General features: G+C 37.4%; 1 protein-coding gene across 1 annotated transcript; it reads right to left on the bottom strand.

Moving 5' to 3' along the window:
* Nucleotides 1–8,924: 8,924 nt before the first annotated feature.
* On the bottom strand, nucleotides 8,925–11,398 carry LOC135743158 (cell adhesion molecule CEACAM6-like). Its single transcript, XM_065260728.1, has 6 exons — nucleotides 11,383–11,398; nucleotides 10,888–11,208; nucleotides 10,022–10,297; nucleotides 9,666–9,920; nucleotides 9,092–9,208; nucleotides 8,925–8,992 (listed from the first exon to the last, which is right to left on the bottom strand). Exons 1-6 carry the CDS (start codon nucleotides 11,396–11,398, stop codon nucleotides 8,925–8,927), a joined length of 1,053 nt encoding a protein of 350 aa, XP_065116800.1.
* Between the last annotated feature and the right edge of the window lie 3,914 nt (nucleotides 11,399–15,312).

Below are 15,312 nucleotides of genomic sequence, written 5' to 3'. Positions count from 1 at the left end.
CAACCTGACCATATCAGTGAACAGTAAGTCTCTCTAAATGTATTGAACCTTGGAAACCTAAGGAAATAAACAGATATTGAAAAAAAAAAATATATATATATATATATACCAAGATTTTAAATTAAACCAAGCAAAAGGAGAGTCAATCTTAGCTTGCCAAACTTGCTAAACAACAACCAAAGTTTTTCACTAGAGGTGTCAATTGGCTACTGTGAAAGGACCCAGGCCTAACAAAAGGCTAAATTTTCCCCTGAAAGGACAACAGTCTGCAAACGACCCATCTAATTACAAATTCTGACGACCGCCAGCTGGATACCATTTAAATTTCAATAACTAAATACAGCAATACAGGTAACAATGGATGGAGGTAACACATCAGCGGGATGGGACCCCAACACCCTGGCCATCATATACCCGGATGATGTAACCAGTGAAACTGCAAGAAAGAAATTCAAAACCAAACTGATCAAAGAATCCCCAGAAACACTTAAAGCAGACTTTATACAAGTGAATGAGAGGAACGTAAAAGCAGACCTGCTCTTCCACACAGAACACCCAAACGCCTGGCATTCAGCACTCTGCTCTACCTACAAAGACCTTAAAATGGGTGGAAACAAAGCAATGAGACAATTATATCTGGACACTACACCTAAATTTAACATAAACTTATATCATAATGGCACTGTTATGATCCAGGGCTCTGAGGACAGACTGGAACAATTCGAGAGAGACTTTGCAGGCCTGAAAGCTTTAGCAGAGAAGGAGAAGTCATCCCTCCCCCCAACATCATCATCAGCTGCAACAACAGCAGATGAAGAAATCACAGCCTCACCTGCACGAAAACACACTGCCGCTCCCTCCCCCCACACACCAAGATCAGCAGTGTCAATCCAACGGATTCAGGAGTGCCTCTCACAATTGGAGATGGAAATTGCTGAATTTAAAGAAAGCAAACTCCAAGAATCTGACACTACTCAACAGTTAAGAGAGGAAATAAAGAATATAAAAGAGGAGAACAACAGCAGAACATGCACACTGGAGATGATCGTAAAAAATCTCCAAAGAGACAACAAAACTCTTACAGAAGAAGTGTCTAAGCTTAAGAAACATCTAGTGGAAAAAGACACACTCATCCACAGCATAAATGAAAAACTGGAACATTTTATCAAAAGCTCTGATAAGATTCACCCCAGATGCACATCCACAGGCTCCCAGACAGCAAATGAACAAAACAACAGAGATAACTGCCAGAGAACCAATAACAGGACAATCACACAACCAACCCAGCAGAGTCCCCAAAAACGCACCAGTCAGACCTCACAGCACTCTCAAAAACCACAACCACCAAAAACTGCCATTCTAATAGACTCGAATGGCAAATTCTTACACCATCAGAAGCTCTTCCCCAAACATGCGGTTGGCAAATTTTGGTGCCCCACAACCAACAGCGCACTCCAGCTCCTCCACCAATCCACTCTGCACAACCCACAGAACATTGTCATACACACCGGAACAAATGATCTGTACAACCAGAGAGAGAAAGTCGCTGACAGTGTTGTAAGAGTGGCTGAGAGGGCTCGAAGGATATTCCCACAAGCCAACATCACCATCTCCACATTACTTCACAGGAAGGACTATCCAGCTGGTCTGATCAACAGTATAAACCAGAAGATCACCTCTGCATGCTCCAGCCTCACGGCAATCAAAGTTGCACACCATCCGAGCCTTACAACAGAGGACTTATACGATCACGTGCACCTAAGCCAAGAGAGTGTACGAATCTTTGCCAAAAACCTAAAAGATGTAGCTCTTGGTAGAAAGACACAACCCTCTTCCTCACAACATCATCGCCCAAGACCCAACAGCCATAACAGTAACCAGCATACGACCTCAACAAGGCATCTACAAACAAAAATCTCTCCCATCAGAGCAGAGCAAACAATATCAAAACAGACTGAAGGCCAACCAAGTACTTCTCCACTCAGCCTCAGTCAATCTACAAATATGGACAGTTCTACCCATCAGTCAGAAGCTACCAACGGAGCAACACAGCCCATCTCACCATCACAGCAGTCCACATATGCTGAGATTACAAAGGGCAAACAACACACTGGCTCCTCAGACATTACAGAAGTGAGAAATCTCCTACACCTTATCTGTAAAATGCTAGCGTAAGGCAACTGGACTACCAAAACACCTATCTCTACCTCACAATGGCATCTTTTACTATAAGCTCTTGGAATATTCAAGGCCTCTACTCCTCAACCTTAGGGGCCAAAACTCTAAAAACAGAGTTCCTAAAAAACATTAATAATCAGGACATCATTATTCTACAAGAAACATGGTGCAGATCAGACACTGACACTCGCTGCCCTTCGGGATACATAGAAATTATATTGTCATCACTTAAGAACTGCAACGTGAAACGTGGAAGAGACTCTGGCGGCATCATCATTTGGTACAAAGAGACTTTAAAAAATGACTTATTTGTACAGAAAAAGGATTCAACACACATCTGGCTTAAACTCAAAAGAGGCATCATAGACTGCGATAAGGACCTTTATATCTGTGCAGCCTACATACCTCCATCAGAATCACCATACTACAAGGACAATCTCTTTGATCAGCTTCAGATGGAAACCAGCCATTTTCAGGCTGAAGGAAACGTACTGTTATGTGGAGACTTTAATGCCCGAACAGGCTCAGAACCGGACATTATAGACACTCATGGGAATAATCATATACTGAAAACAAACATGCTTCTCATTCCCACCACTACAACACGAAACAACCCTGACAGTACAGTTAACAAAAATGGTAGGGAGTTGGTGTGTCTCTGTCGAGGTTTGGGCTTATATATGCTTAATGGTAGGATCCGAGGTGACTCTTTAGGTCGATTCACATACTGCTCATCTCTTGGTGCTAGTGTTGTTGACTATGCCATTACAGACCTAGACCCCTCCCTATTACGAGCATTTACAGTCAGACCACAGTCTACCTTATCAGACCACTGTCAAATAAACGTGTTTATAAAGAGAACACAACAAACTCATAGAAGCGAACAAAAGCCCTACAATTTGACCAAATTGAACCCAACATTTAAATGGTCCCCAAACTCTGAAACCGAATTTATTAGCGCAGTCAGCTCCAAAGACATTTCCAACTTAATTAATACATTTAAAACAACACAGTTTATGACTAATAAAATCGAGGTAAATGCTGCAGTACAACAAATAAATCATATTTATGAAAGATGCGCAATCAAAGCGAACCTACTCCGTACAAACAAAAAAACTAAAGTAAAATCTGGAGATGAAATCTGGTTCGATCATGAATGTAAAAGTAAAAGACAACGTCTCCGACAACTCTCCAACCAAAAACACAGAGATCCACACAAACCAGAAATAAGACAAAACTATTGCGAAGCACTTAGGGATTACAAAAATACAATTCACTACAAAAAACAACAACACCTCAATTATACTCTCAAAGAAATCCAAGACTCAATTCATAATAATCAATTCTGGGAAAAATGGAATAGCCTAAACAAAAAACAAAACCAGGACATACCCATACAAAATGGAGAATTATGGAAAGACTATTTTAAAAACCTATTCAGGGAAATCTCCTCAGATAGTCTTACACCTGATCAAAAAAATTTACAAACTAAACTAAAACAATTGGAATCCATCATTAAAAACAACCAAAACCCCTTAGATTACCTGATTAGCTTAGAAGAACTAAAAGAAGCACTAAAGAAATTAAAACCCAGAAAGGCATGCGGTTTAGACAACATCAGAACAGAAATGTTGAAACACAGTCCTGCAGCAATGCAAGAGGCACTTTTAAAAATGTTTAATTTAATCCTACAAACTGGACACTTTCCTGAAACCTGGAGTACAGGTTTAATACACCCGCTATATAAGAGCGGAGACAAATTTGACCCCAATAACTACAGAGGCATTTGTGTAAATAGTAATCTAGGGAAGACTTTCTGTAGTATCTTAAATGCTCGGATTCTGGCCTTCCTTACCAAACACAACGTCTTAAGTAAAAGTCAGATTGGATTTTTACCAAACCACCGCACCACTGACCACATTTACACACTACAGACGCTACTCAACCAACACGTTCATCATAAAAACAAAGGCAAAGTTTATGCATGTTTCGTTGACTTTAAAAAAGCATTCGACTCGATATGGCACGACGGCTTATACTATAAAATTCTACAATCAGGCATAGGAGGAAAAGTATATGACATCATTAAATCCATGTACTCAGAAAACAAGTGCGGAGTTAAAATCGGTGACAAAAGAACAGAATTTTTCAGTCAAGGGCGTGGGGTGAGACAGGGCTGTAACTTGAGTCCAACTCTGTTTAACTTGTATATTAATGAGTTAGCAGCGTTACTGGAACAATCCAGCACACCCGGTCTCATCCTAAACAACTCAGAGATTAAAGCTCTTCTGTATGCAGATGATCTGGTGCTATTGTCAGACACTGCACAAGGTTTACAGCAACATCTGGACCTGCTGGAGAAATACTGTCAAAACTGGGCCCTGACAGTCAATCTGAAAAAAACTAAAATTATGATTTTCCAGAAAAAAGCAAGACTACAGGATAACAGATACACATTTACTCTGGGAAACACTGCACTAGAACACACCTTACACTACGACTATCTCGGGTTAAAAATCAGCGCATCAGGCGGTTTTGGTCTCGCGGTAAATGCACTTAAAGAGAAAGCTAGACGAGCATTCTATGCCATCAAAGGCAAATTTAAACAAACAGACATTCCTGCTACAGTTTGGTGTAAAATATTTGATAGTGTAATAATGCCCATAGCTCTGTATGGTTGTGAGGTTTGGGCTCCACAATGCCTAACAGATTACTCCAAATGGGACAAACATCCAATGGAATCCCTGCATGCTGAATTCTGTAGAAATATTTTAAGAGTTCAGAGAAGAACACCTACTAATGCATGCAGGGCTGAATTAGGCAGATACCCCCTAATAATACACATCCAAAAACGCTCCCTTAAATTCTGGTCACACTTAAACTCAAGTCCCCCGAACACACTTCAATATGAAGCCCTTAAAACTCAAGAGAAGAGACCTAAAACCAGTCCCATCTGTCAACTGGCTCTAAAACTTCAGACCAGCACTAATGAACGCAAACAAACCACAATAAACCAAATCATTAAAGAAAGTCAAACTTTATATTTGGATCATTGGGATAATGAAAGTAAAAACCAAAGTAAACTAGAATGTTATCGGGCACTAAACAGAAAATACAGTCTGTCAGAATATCTCTCCACTGTTAGAGATGTAAAGCAGAGACGAGTCCTCACTAAATACAGACTCAGTGATCACAGTCTGGCAATAGAGAAAGGCCGACATAGACAAACATGGCTCCCAAAAGAAGAGCGAATCTGTGTCCATTGTGACAGTGACGAGATCGAGACAGAGACACACTTTCTCCTTTACTGTGGTAAATATAAAGAGCTTAGAGAAAAACACTTTGACAAAATCTCAAAGCTCATACCAGAGTTTCATAGCTCTTCAGATTCAGATCAAATGAAGATGTTACTGGGGGAAGACAGACACCCATCAGCTGCTGCTAAATTCATTTATCAGTTACACACCATCAGAAATAATCCACAGCCCTGATCTTGTACAGTACTTTTATTTTACCTCTCATCTGCCTCCATAAATGTACATTTGTATACTTCATATGTTTATATTTCAAAGTCAACTTTATATTGTAAATATCCTCTGATTCTATTTTATTTTGCAGTAGTACTTCATCCATCACCCAGCACCTTAGCTTAATTGCACCTTAATGTTTGTTAATATTGTGTTATTGTATGTTTCTTGTTTTATGTATAATGCTTTGGCAATATTGTAAGTGACACAATCATGCCAATAAAGTTCTTTAAATTGAAATTGAATTGAAATTGAAAAATTGAAATTGAGAGAGAGAGAGAGAGAGAGAGAGAGAGAGAGAGAGAGAGAGAGAGAGAGAGAGAGAGTTCAGTTTGGGAGAAATGAAGAGTTTCTCGCTCTCTCTATTTTAGTTTAGCATTTCTGTTCTCTTAGTAGTTCAGTATTGATGCTAAGCTGAGGTGGAAGTAAAGTGCAGCCTTTTGCTGGTGGTGTGTGGTCTTTCCAGCACGGGCTGTGCTCACCACTCCCTTCACTGTCTGTACTGGACGATGGCTGAATTATACTACTGTAGGTTCCTCTTCTATTCCTCTTATCATTCATTTAATATCTATAAAAACTGAAATTCAGAGTTTGTTCTTTAATCACAGCTGTGAATCACAATGTGTAAGCACTGATCATAAAATCTTTATCTGAGGTTTCCCGGACAGGGTAATCTGTGTTTCAGGAAGCCATTTAAACATGATAACTAAAGATTACGGTCCACTTCTGACTTATTTTTTAACCCTATCAGGGAAACCACCTGATACTGCTCCGATTTACCAGATAGGTGTGGAAATGAAAAACAATAATCTGTACAGTCGATAGACAGGTAAACTCAGAAAATAAATGAGAATCTGGTACTGTCTAGCCTGATCTTATTCCAGGTTTTGCTTTCTCATTATCTCCATGTTATTGTACAGAATTGTGTAGCAGAAGAAGAGACTGTTAAAGGATTCAGATTCATCGCTGTAATTTCTGTAAATACAGTATAATATAACTATCAGCACTGTTTATCCACATCTCAACATAATCAGGTTACATGTGATAACAAATAAAGCCATTAGAATAAAACATTAAAACATTAGTAAAGATTTTATGTAACTACACACGTTTCTTTAAAGAAATTAGTAAGGGCTACTTATCTTAATGTAAATATGAATTATAAACCATAGTCATATGGGCAATATTCTTAAAGTCAACATAAAAAATAAAAATGACCCTTTTTACATTGTTATCTACAATGCAAACTGAAATCAATTATTATTTAATTTTTATCAGAAAACACAACTTAAAGATTGAATTAAAAATAAAATGAATATATAGCGGGGAAAATAAGTATTTGACAAATCAGCATTTTTATCAGTAAGGAGATTTCTAAGTGGGCTATTGACACAACATTTCCACCAGATGTAGCCATCAAGCCAAATATTGAGTTGAGTATGTAAGAAATTTATATCAATTTATCATAAAATGGCCCTGATATGTCACTAGACATTAAGAAATCATTTTCATTTCAAATACTTTTATCATTGACAACAGTGGTTTGGCCAGGATATTGTCATTTAAAAAGGGGAGTTGCAGCCCTCAACTGATGTTTATGTTGTCATTTTGTGTATTGGCCACCAGTTGTGTGATTGCAGTACCAGTTTTAGCCACAAGTTTTGTGATTGCAATACCAGTTTTGGCCACAATCCTACATACTGTTCCTTTAAGTATACAAGTTGAGTCATAAAAAAAAGTGAAATGAGACAGGGAATAAGTATTGAACACATGAAGAGAACAAGGTGCAAAATTGCATAGAAAGCCAGGAGATCACCTGAAATCTGTCAGTATTGAGAGAGAAACCCTGCCCCTATCAGTACTAATTGATGTACTTCTTTAATCCTAATTGATGGCCTATAAAGTCTCTTCATTACCCATGAGGCACAAAGGAAACACTCTCTCAAGATCTTCATAATCTTATTGTTGAAAAGCATTTGACGGGAATGGTTTATAGGTGCATTTCCAGAATGCTGAATGTTCCTGTGAGCACTGTGGGGGCATTATCCGGAAATGGAAAGAGCATCGCTTCACCATAAACCAGACACGATCAGGTGCTCCACTTAAGATCCCTGTCTGAGGAGTCCAAAGAATAATCACGAGAGTTCTCCAAGAGCAAAGAACCACTCGGGCAGAACTTCAGGAAGACCTTGCATCAGCAGGTACCATTGAAATGACACAGGGAATAAGTACTGAACACACTTTATTTAATACTTTGTAGAAAAGCCTTTGTGGTTACAGCTTCTAGACGCCTCTTGTATGGAGAGACCAGTCATCTGCATTGCTCAGGAGTGATTCTGGCCCACTTTAAATCTTGAAGGTTCCTTGGGCGTCTTTTATGAACTTTGATCTTTAGTTCTCTCCATAGATTTTCTACAACAACTTGATTTTCTTTCTTTGAAACCACTTCATTGTTTCCTTGGCCTTGTGTCTGGGATAATTGTCTTGCTAAAATGTCCGCCCTATTTTCATTATCAGCTTTCTGGTAGATGAAAGCAGATTTTTATCCAGAATGTCCCGGTACTTTACTCCATTCATCCTGCCTTCAATAATATGAAGTCTACCAGTACCCCTTGCTGAAAAACAGCCCCAAACCATGGTGCTTCCACCCCCAAACTTAACTATTGGTACAGTATGATGTTCTTGGGGTGGTGGGCAGTGCCATTTCTTCTCCAAACATGGTGTGTAGAATGACTGCCAAAAAGTTCAATTTTATATAAACCATTCCCGTCAAATGCTTTTCAACAATAAGATTATGAAGATCTTGAGAGAGTGTTTCCTGTGTGCCTCATGGGTAATGAAGAGCCTTTATAGGCCATCAATTAGGATTAAAGAAGCTGATATCAGTTAGTACTGATAGGGCAGGGTTTCTCTCTCAATACTGACAGATTTCAGGTGATCTCCTGGCTTTCTATGCCATTTTGCACCTTGTTCTCTTCATGTGTTCAATACTTATTCCCTGTCTCATTTCACTTTATTTATTATGACTCAACTTGTATACTTAAATGTTCTGATTTCTTTGTATGAATTCAATATTTGGCTTGGTGGCTACATCTGGTGGAGATTTTGTGTCAATAGCCCACTTAGAAATAACTTTACTGATAAAAATGTTGATGTGTCAAATACTTATTTTCCCTGCTGTAAGTGACTCCAGGTTAGTTTGAAATATTCAGGGTGGGTTTATTTTTTAAAGTCAACGTTTTCATATATCGTAGAAGTTTCAGCAATTTTAATGCCAGGCTCAGAATCTGTGGATTTAAAAAATAACATATAAGATATCACACATACACTACACTTACTAACAAAATTTGTAATACTATATTACAGTTTGTCTCTACATTACTCACGTTGTCTTTGTTTTATAAAGTAGAAAATCAAACCAAAAATGCCTGCAACTGCCACTAAAACTCCAATGACAATCCCAACTATTGATCCTGTTGTCAGCCCTCCACCTCCACCACCTGCTATAGCAAAAATACAAAAAAAAACCTTTTCTGTGATTAGTGTCATGTACTGTAAACAATTGTAATACTTTATCCAATATCAAAATAAGTAAAATGCCATTTTAAACAACACTCTTAAGAAAGGTCTGGCTGTATGGTTACAAGAAGCTTTAACATTTGCAGGGCATTGCACACAAAATTCAGTGTTTTAAAAAAGGTTCCAGACTATAAAAGGTAAACGAGAAAATGGTTAATGGAGATATTGCTATTTTGTTTCACCTACTGCCATTTAAATAAATTGGCATTTCAGATTTCAGATGTCTACATTTAAGAACTTAGATGTACATACAAAAAAGCACAGCAATAAGAGTAATTATTGTAGGATTAAAAAGAAATAGATAGAAATGAAGTTTATTTTAAAAATAGTCTATAAAATTGTCTATAAAATTGTCTATAAAAGCAAAGTTATTCCTCTTACCTTTAACTACTAATAGATGTCTTTGAGGGACATTTATCTCTGTGACATCATTGTGGGCTGTGCAGATGTAATCTCCACTGTGTGTGATGTCACTCTTATCAATGGTAAATGTGTTTGTGGTTACACCGGTGTCTGATCCGTTAAACCTCCAGATGAATGATGCAGAAGGTACAGAAATGGCATAACAAGACAGTGACACAGGACGGCCTGAATCCACTTCATTCGGGCCGTTAATAAAAACATCTTCTGGTCCATCTATAACAGACAAGAGAGATTGTTAGATGTGTAAACAGAGCATTACAGGATTGAGATATTTCATCAAGTTCAAACTCAAATCTTGATGTTTAACTGCTCACAGTTGATGAAAAGTCTGAGGTTTGCAGTATCAGAGCTGGCAGGGTTTCTTAATGTACATTGATATTCTCCACTGTCTGATCTGATCACTGAACTGATCAACACTGATCTGTTATCATATGAGTATGTGATTCTGTTGCTGGGTGTCAGTGGATTTTTATTTTTCATCCATTCAACAGAAGTGATGTTGCCGCTTCCTTCACAGGTTAACTTTACACTTGATTCGTCCTCTATTAATGATTCCTGTGGACCGATGAGTGTTGTGTCAGATACTGTTTCTGTGTGGAGAAGAGAGAAAACACATAACACTGTTTGTTTGTAAATAAAGCAAGAGAGCTTATGGATTTGGTTTGGATTGTATCCGTTTAGCACAATAGTTTTGTTCCCTGGCTTATAACTATGTAGGACAGTGTTCTTCAACCCTGGTCCTGGAGGACCCCCTTCCAGAAAATTTTAGATGTCTCCTTATTTAAAACACCTGAACCAACTCATCAGCCTCCTTCCAGAATGTCTCCCTAAAAAGCTGATAAGTTGAAACAGGTGTGTTGATTAAGGAGACATCTAAAACATTCTGGAAGGGGGTCCTCCAGGACCAGGGTTGAAGAGCACTGATGTAGGACATTCATTCACAAAATTAAGTCAATATAACATACGCTTGACCTTCTGTTTGCCAAACATTCAATATTCAGTTTTAATCCCATTGCAATTTGCACCAATTATTCAGCACCTTTAAATCTTTAATATTTATGTGTCTAAAAAAAATCTTTACTCTTTATTACTATCTTTAAAATTAGGTTTCCAATACCCCTACCACTATCAGTACATGCTTTATTAGGCCTTTGCTCAATAGTTATAGCAACAGACTCACCATACACTTTGAGTGAAGGTTGTCCTGCATGGTTTTGTAAATCACTTGTTGTAACAGTCAGCCTGTATGGCCCAGAATCATTCAGCCTCAGGTTCTTGAGCTCCAGAGCAGCAGTGGTGCGGTCCAGATTAACTCTGCCTTCATAGTCTGGAGATACTGAAGTTCCAGCAGCGTTTGAGAAAAGAATAGTAACCCCTCCAAAAGTCCATGTAATTAAATAAATCTGTAAAGAAGTGTAAGGTGGGTCTTCTGGGGCGAGCACTACGCTTTTTCCTGTTGCCCCATTAAACTCAGGAAACTGCAGATTTTCACCTAAACATCCTGTTTCCAAAATAGAAAGATGCAGAAACAATTTTTTTTAAGATTTTGAACACGTGTAGTAATCAACAGATGTTATATTTCCTGCAGTTAACTACAGCTTGACTCTTTATAAACAAACATTAAAGTGTTTAAAAGGCTTACCAATGCACAAAATCAATAATATCCCATACAAACCAGTGGGAAACATCATGACTTAGCTGTCAGTTGTTAGGAGTCAGAAATAATCTGTATTATCTAGCTGTACATCCAGAATTCATTTAATGATAAACCCATGTTATACAATAAAGATTGAGATTTGTGCCACCTAGAATATCACGTCACTTGTGGAAACCCGTCATAAAGTCGTTTCAATCATTTACTTTATTGAAATCACTTCCCTAATGTTTCAGTTTTGCTTAAAGGGAAAGTTTATCAAAAAATGAAAATTCTCTCATTGTTTAATCACTCTCATGTTGTTACTAGTCTCGGCCTCAGATGTCACGCCCACAGATTGTTGGCTAAACGTCTGATGTTTTTTGTACACTTTTCTGGAAACCCTGTGAGAATGTCGAAGTCATCTTTGATTGGTTGAAATAAGCTGGATTTCCAGGAGACACAAATGTCGCGATTAGTTTTAGTCCCTGGAAACCAAAGCTCTTACGTTCCATTGAGGAAGAGAATCTGTCATGTTCACGTTTATAATAACGACCAGTTATCATGATCAGCTAAACATTGGATTCTCAAAAATATGCAAAGTTTGCAGCATAGACTCTCTAAAAGACGTCTAAGAGTTTTGCTTGAGGCAGTTAGTGGAGTCAAAAAGTTTGGTTCTCCTGAATTGCTTGTAGGTGTTACAAAGTGAAGAGATATGAAATTTCAATAACAAATTTGTTGCCAGCCGGGTTGTTATTGTGGGGAGTCCGAAACGTGACGTTAGATGAAACAAACTGTGATTGGTTGTTTGACTTGAGAAAAAACAGCGAAAAACACAAGGTCTGTGTCTCTACGCGAGACTATGTTGTTACAAACCTGTATAAATTTTTTTGTTCTGATGAACAGGAAAGAAGATTGGGTCTCATTCACTAAGGATGCAAATGCACGAATTTGTTTGTTAAATGTCCGTACGGATGTTTTAACTTACAAATCATGATTCAACAAAAACTTTCGTACTAATATTTATTTTTAATGTATGCAAAAACGTAAGAACAACTTAGACCACACATACACAATAGAGGAAGGATACCCGAACCGAGCCCGACAGGACCTGGCGGTACCCGACGGGCCGGGCCAGGTTCAGATAGATATTTAGAAATTATGTTCGGGTTCGGGTCGGGCTCAGCGCAATATGGAATTGAACATTTGAAATTTAAAACAGCTTAATATAATATATAGGTAGCCAATGAGCCTGTTTAAAGTGATACTTCATCTTAAAACAAACATGCGCGTTCACATCACCTTCTTATTCATCTAATGTTTAATAGCAGGTTGCGAAACAACTTCATAGGTGCATACTGCTGCCTATTGTATCGGGTGCACAGCATGAGAGCGTATACGGGACTCCCGTTTCTCTGTGGATAGTGTTGTATTAGAGGTAAAAAAATATATAAATAATGTTCGGTTTCTCGCATAAACTGATTGTCTCGTGTCTTAGGACATCGATGTGTCGTTACAAGCTGCAGGGTTTAATTTGGATTTGTCTGTGCATGTTTTTTCTATCGGATTTTGTTACCATCCACTTCCATTATACAACTGACAGACTGAAACGGTTGTATGGAATAAATTTCCCGCCTAATGTATTGAGGTCACGGTTCAAAAAATAATATGCGTCAATGAAAAAATAATAAGCGCAAATTTGATCTTAAAACAGAATTAAAATTCAATTGCACAAAACTGAAAAACGAATGCAAAGTTATCCAAATTGCATACAAAATGACATTTTCTTTGTTTATATTACTCCTTTATTTCTTCTCTCTAATATTTTCTGCTCATATTTATTTGTTTTGTATGCTTGTGCTGTTTTTATTCTCGCTCTTATTTCCACACTCTGCGCTTGCTTTTCCAAAAGTTGCCGTTAGAGTTTCATGCAAATCAGGGCGGACTTAAGCGTCACCATTGGTCCGCTAGTTGTAGATTGACAGCTCCTTTAGCCAATCAGTTGAAGAGGAAGTTGACGTCACTCCAGTGCGACTCCCAGCTGCATAGTCGTGCAGGAGAGGATGGATAACCGTCAGCTGGGAAATATTAGACAATTAAATATCATTAAACAAAATATTGTTAGTGTTTGACAGAAATACACTTATGTCTGTTGTGAGTACTCTTTGTCAGTTCTTTAAGATAATGTGTCATCCAAGTAAATGAAAGTCTGTTAACACGAATCCTTTTAGCTAGTTTAGGTTTAGGCAGTGGAGTGAGTCTTTGCAGTTTAAGGCTAAAATGAATTACATACATTGGCTTTACACATTCTATGCTCAGTACACTATAATGATAAAGTGATAATAGTTAAGTTATGTGCAAACGTATACAGTATAAAACAAAAAATATTACGATATCATAAGCATTCAGACCTTTCATAGATGGCTGTCTGCTTTTTAGGACAAATATATTTATGAAATTACTATTGGTAGACTTCAGCCAAGTTGTACATCTGAACGATCTTGACTAAAAAAAAACATAATAGCAAACGGCCTGAATATCAGTGTGGTGCTTCAGGTTTTTATTTTGAATAAATGTACAGTAGTTATAACATGTTATAAAAGGAAGCTTTGTGTTTAACACTACTGTAGAGGATTTCCCAATATTGATAAGAAATAAAGCATTTTCAAACCAATTGCTTTTGTTTTATTTTCAGACCCATTGTGTTTACTCGGGCATTACATTATTTGTATTAATACAAATAAATAATAAATAATACAACTCAACAATACAGAAAAGGCTTTGTTTATTATCTGTGCTAGGAACTGCATAACCGAGTTAAATGACACAAATTAAAATAACTGTATGCTAAATTTACATAAATTATAAACTGATGCTTTAAGCTCCAATCCAGCAAGCTGCACAAAATAAAACTAAATATATACAATCTCTGAATTGTGAATTTCCATTAATAGTCCTTTATTGAGCCAATATTCATATTCTGACAGCATACAAAGAAAATAAGTTTAAAAACACTGCATTACTTTCTTGCATATGACGTGTGTGAATAAAAAGATACACATATACTTTAAATATTGGACATATATAAATATTGGACATAAGGAGATTGGTTTAAAGATGTTTAAAATCTCCAGCATGTCTCTTGGTGTGTCAGAGCCAGAACACAGAAATGGATGAAAGTAGCCAGATTTAGTGCAAAGGTTTATTTATCTCCACATATATTAAGATTATTAGGTGACAGGCAGGGTTGTAGAAAGGCTACATGTGTTTCAAACTGTACACGGGAAGGCACGTGTACAGTTTTATAGGACCTGTTGCAATAAGACCACGTAATATTGTGCCAAAAAAACAAAAAAGTTTGCAATATAAACGTAAAAACAAATATATAAACATGCATTTAAATCCAGCACAAAAATGCCACTGTGAGTGTATAATGAGCACATTAAAAGCAAAAGTATTCATATAATGGCATTTAATGTCTCGTATTACAATAAATATAGCTCTCATGACTTCACATAACAGCATAAATTCATGAATAAACATAAAGAAGCAGGATTGATATGCAAACTGTACTATTATTACTTAAATAAAGGTAATATTACTGAAGTAAACTTTGAGGTAAATACACTAAGCGCTAACCGCTAAGTGTAAATAAGCTCAATAACAGTAGAAAAATTCAATTTTCTCTCAAAACGGACTCTATAAATGCCAATAATTATTTTTAAAGAAACTGTACATGCATACTTCACTACCTGTGAATATACAAAAAGTTATCTGAAATTATCAAAGCCCATCTGACAGTTATCCATCTTCACCTGCACGATCGCCTGCTTTGAGTCGCACCGAAGTGACGTCAACACCCTCTCTTCGACTGATTGGCTAGAGAAGGAGCTGTCAATCTAAAACTAGCGGACCAATGGCGACACTTAAAGTCTGCCCTGATTTGCATGAAACTCTAACTGCAACTTTTGG

The sequence above is a fragment of the Paramisgurnus dabryanus genome, chromosome 13 (genome assembly GCF_030506205.2).
Source record: "Paramisgurnus dabryanus chromosome 13, PD_genome_1.1, whole genome shotgun sequence".
Taxonomy (NCBI): domain Eukaryota; kingdom Metazoa; phylum Chordata; class Actinopteri; order Cypriniformes; family Cobitidae; genus Paramisgurnus; species Paramisgurnus dabryanus.
This window is presented reverse-complemented; position numbering and strand designations above follow the sequence as displayed.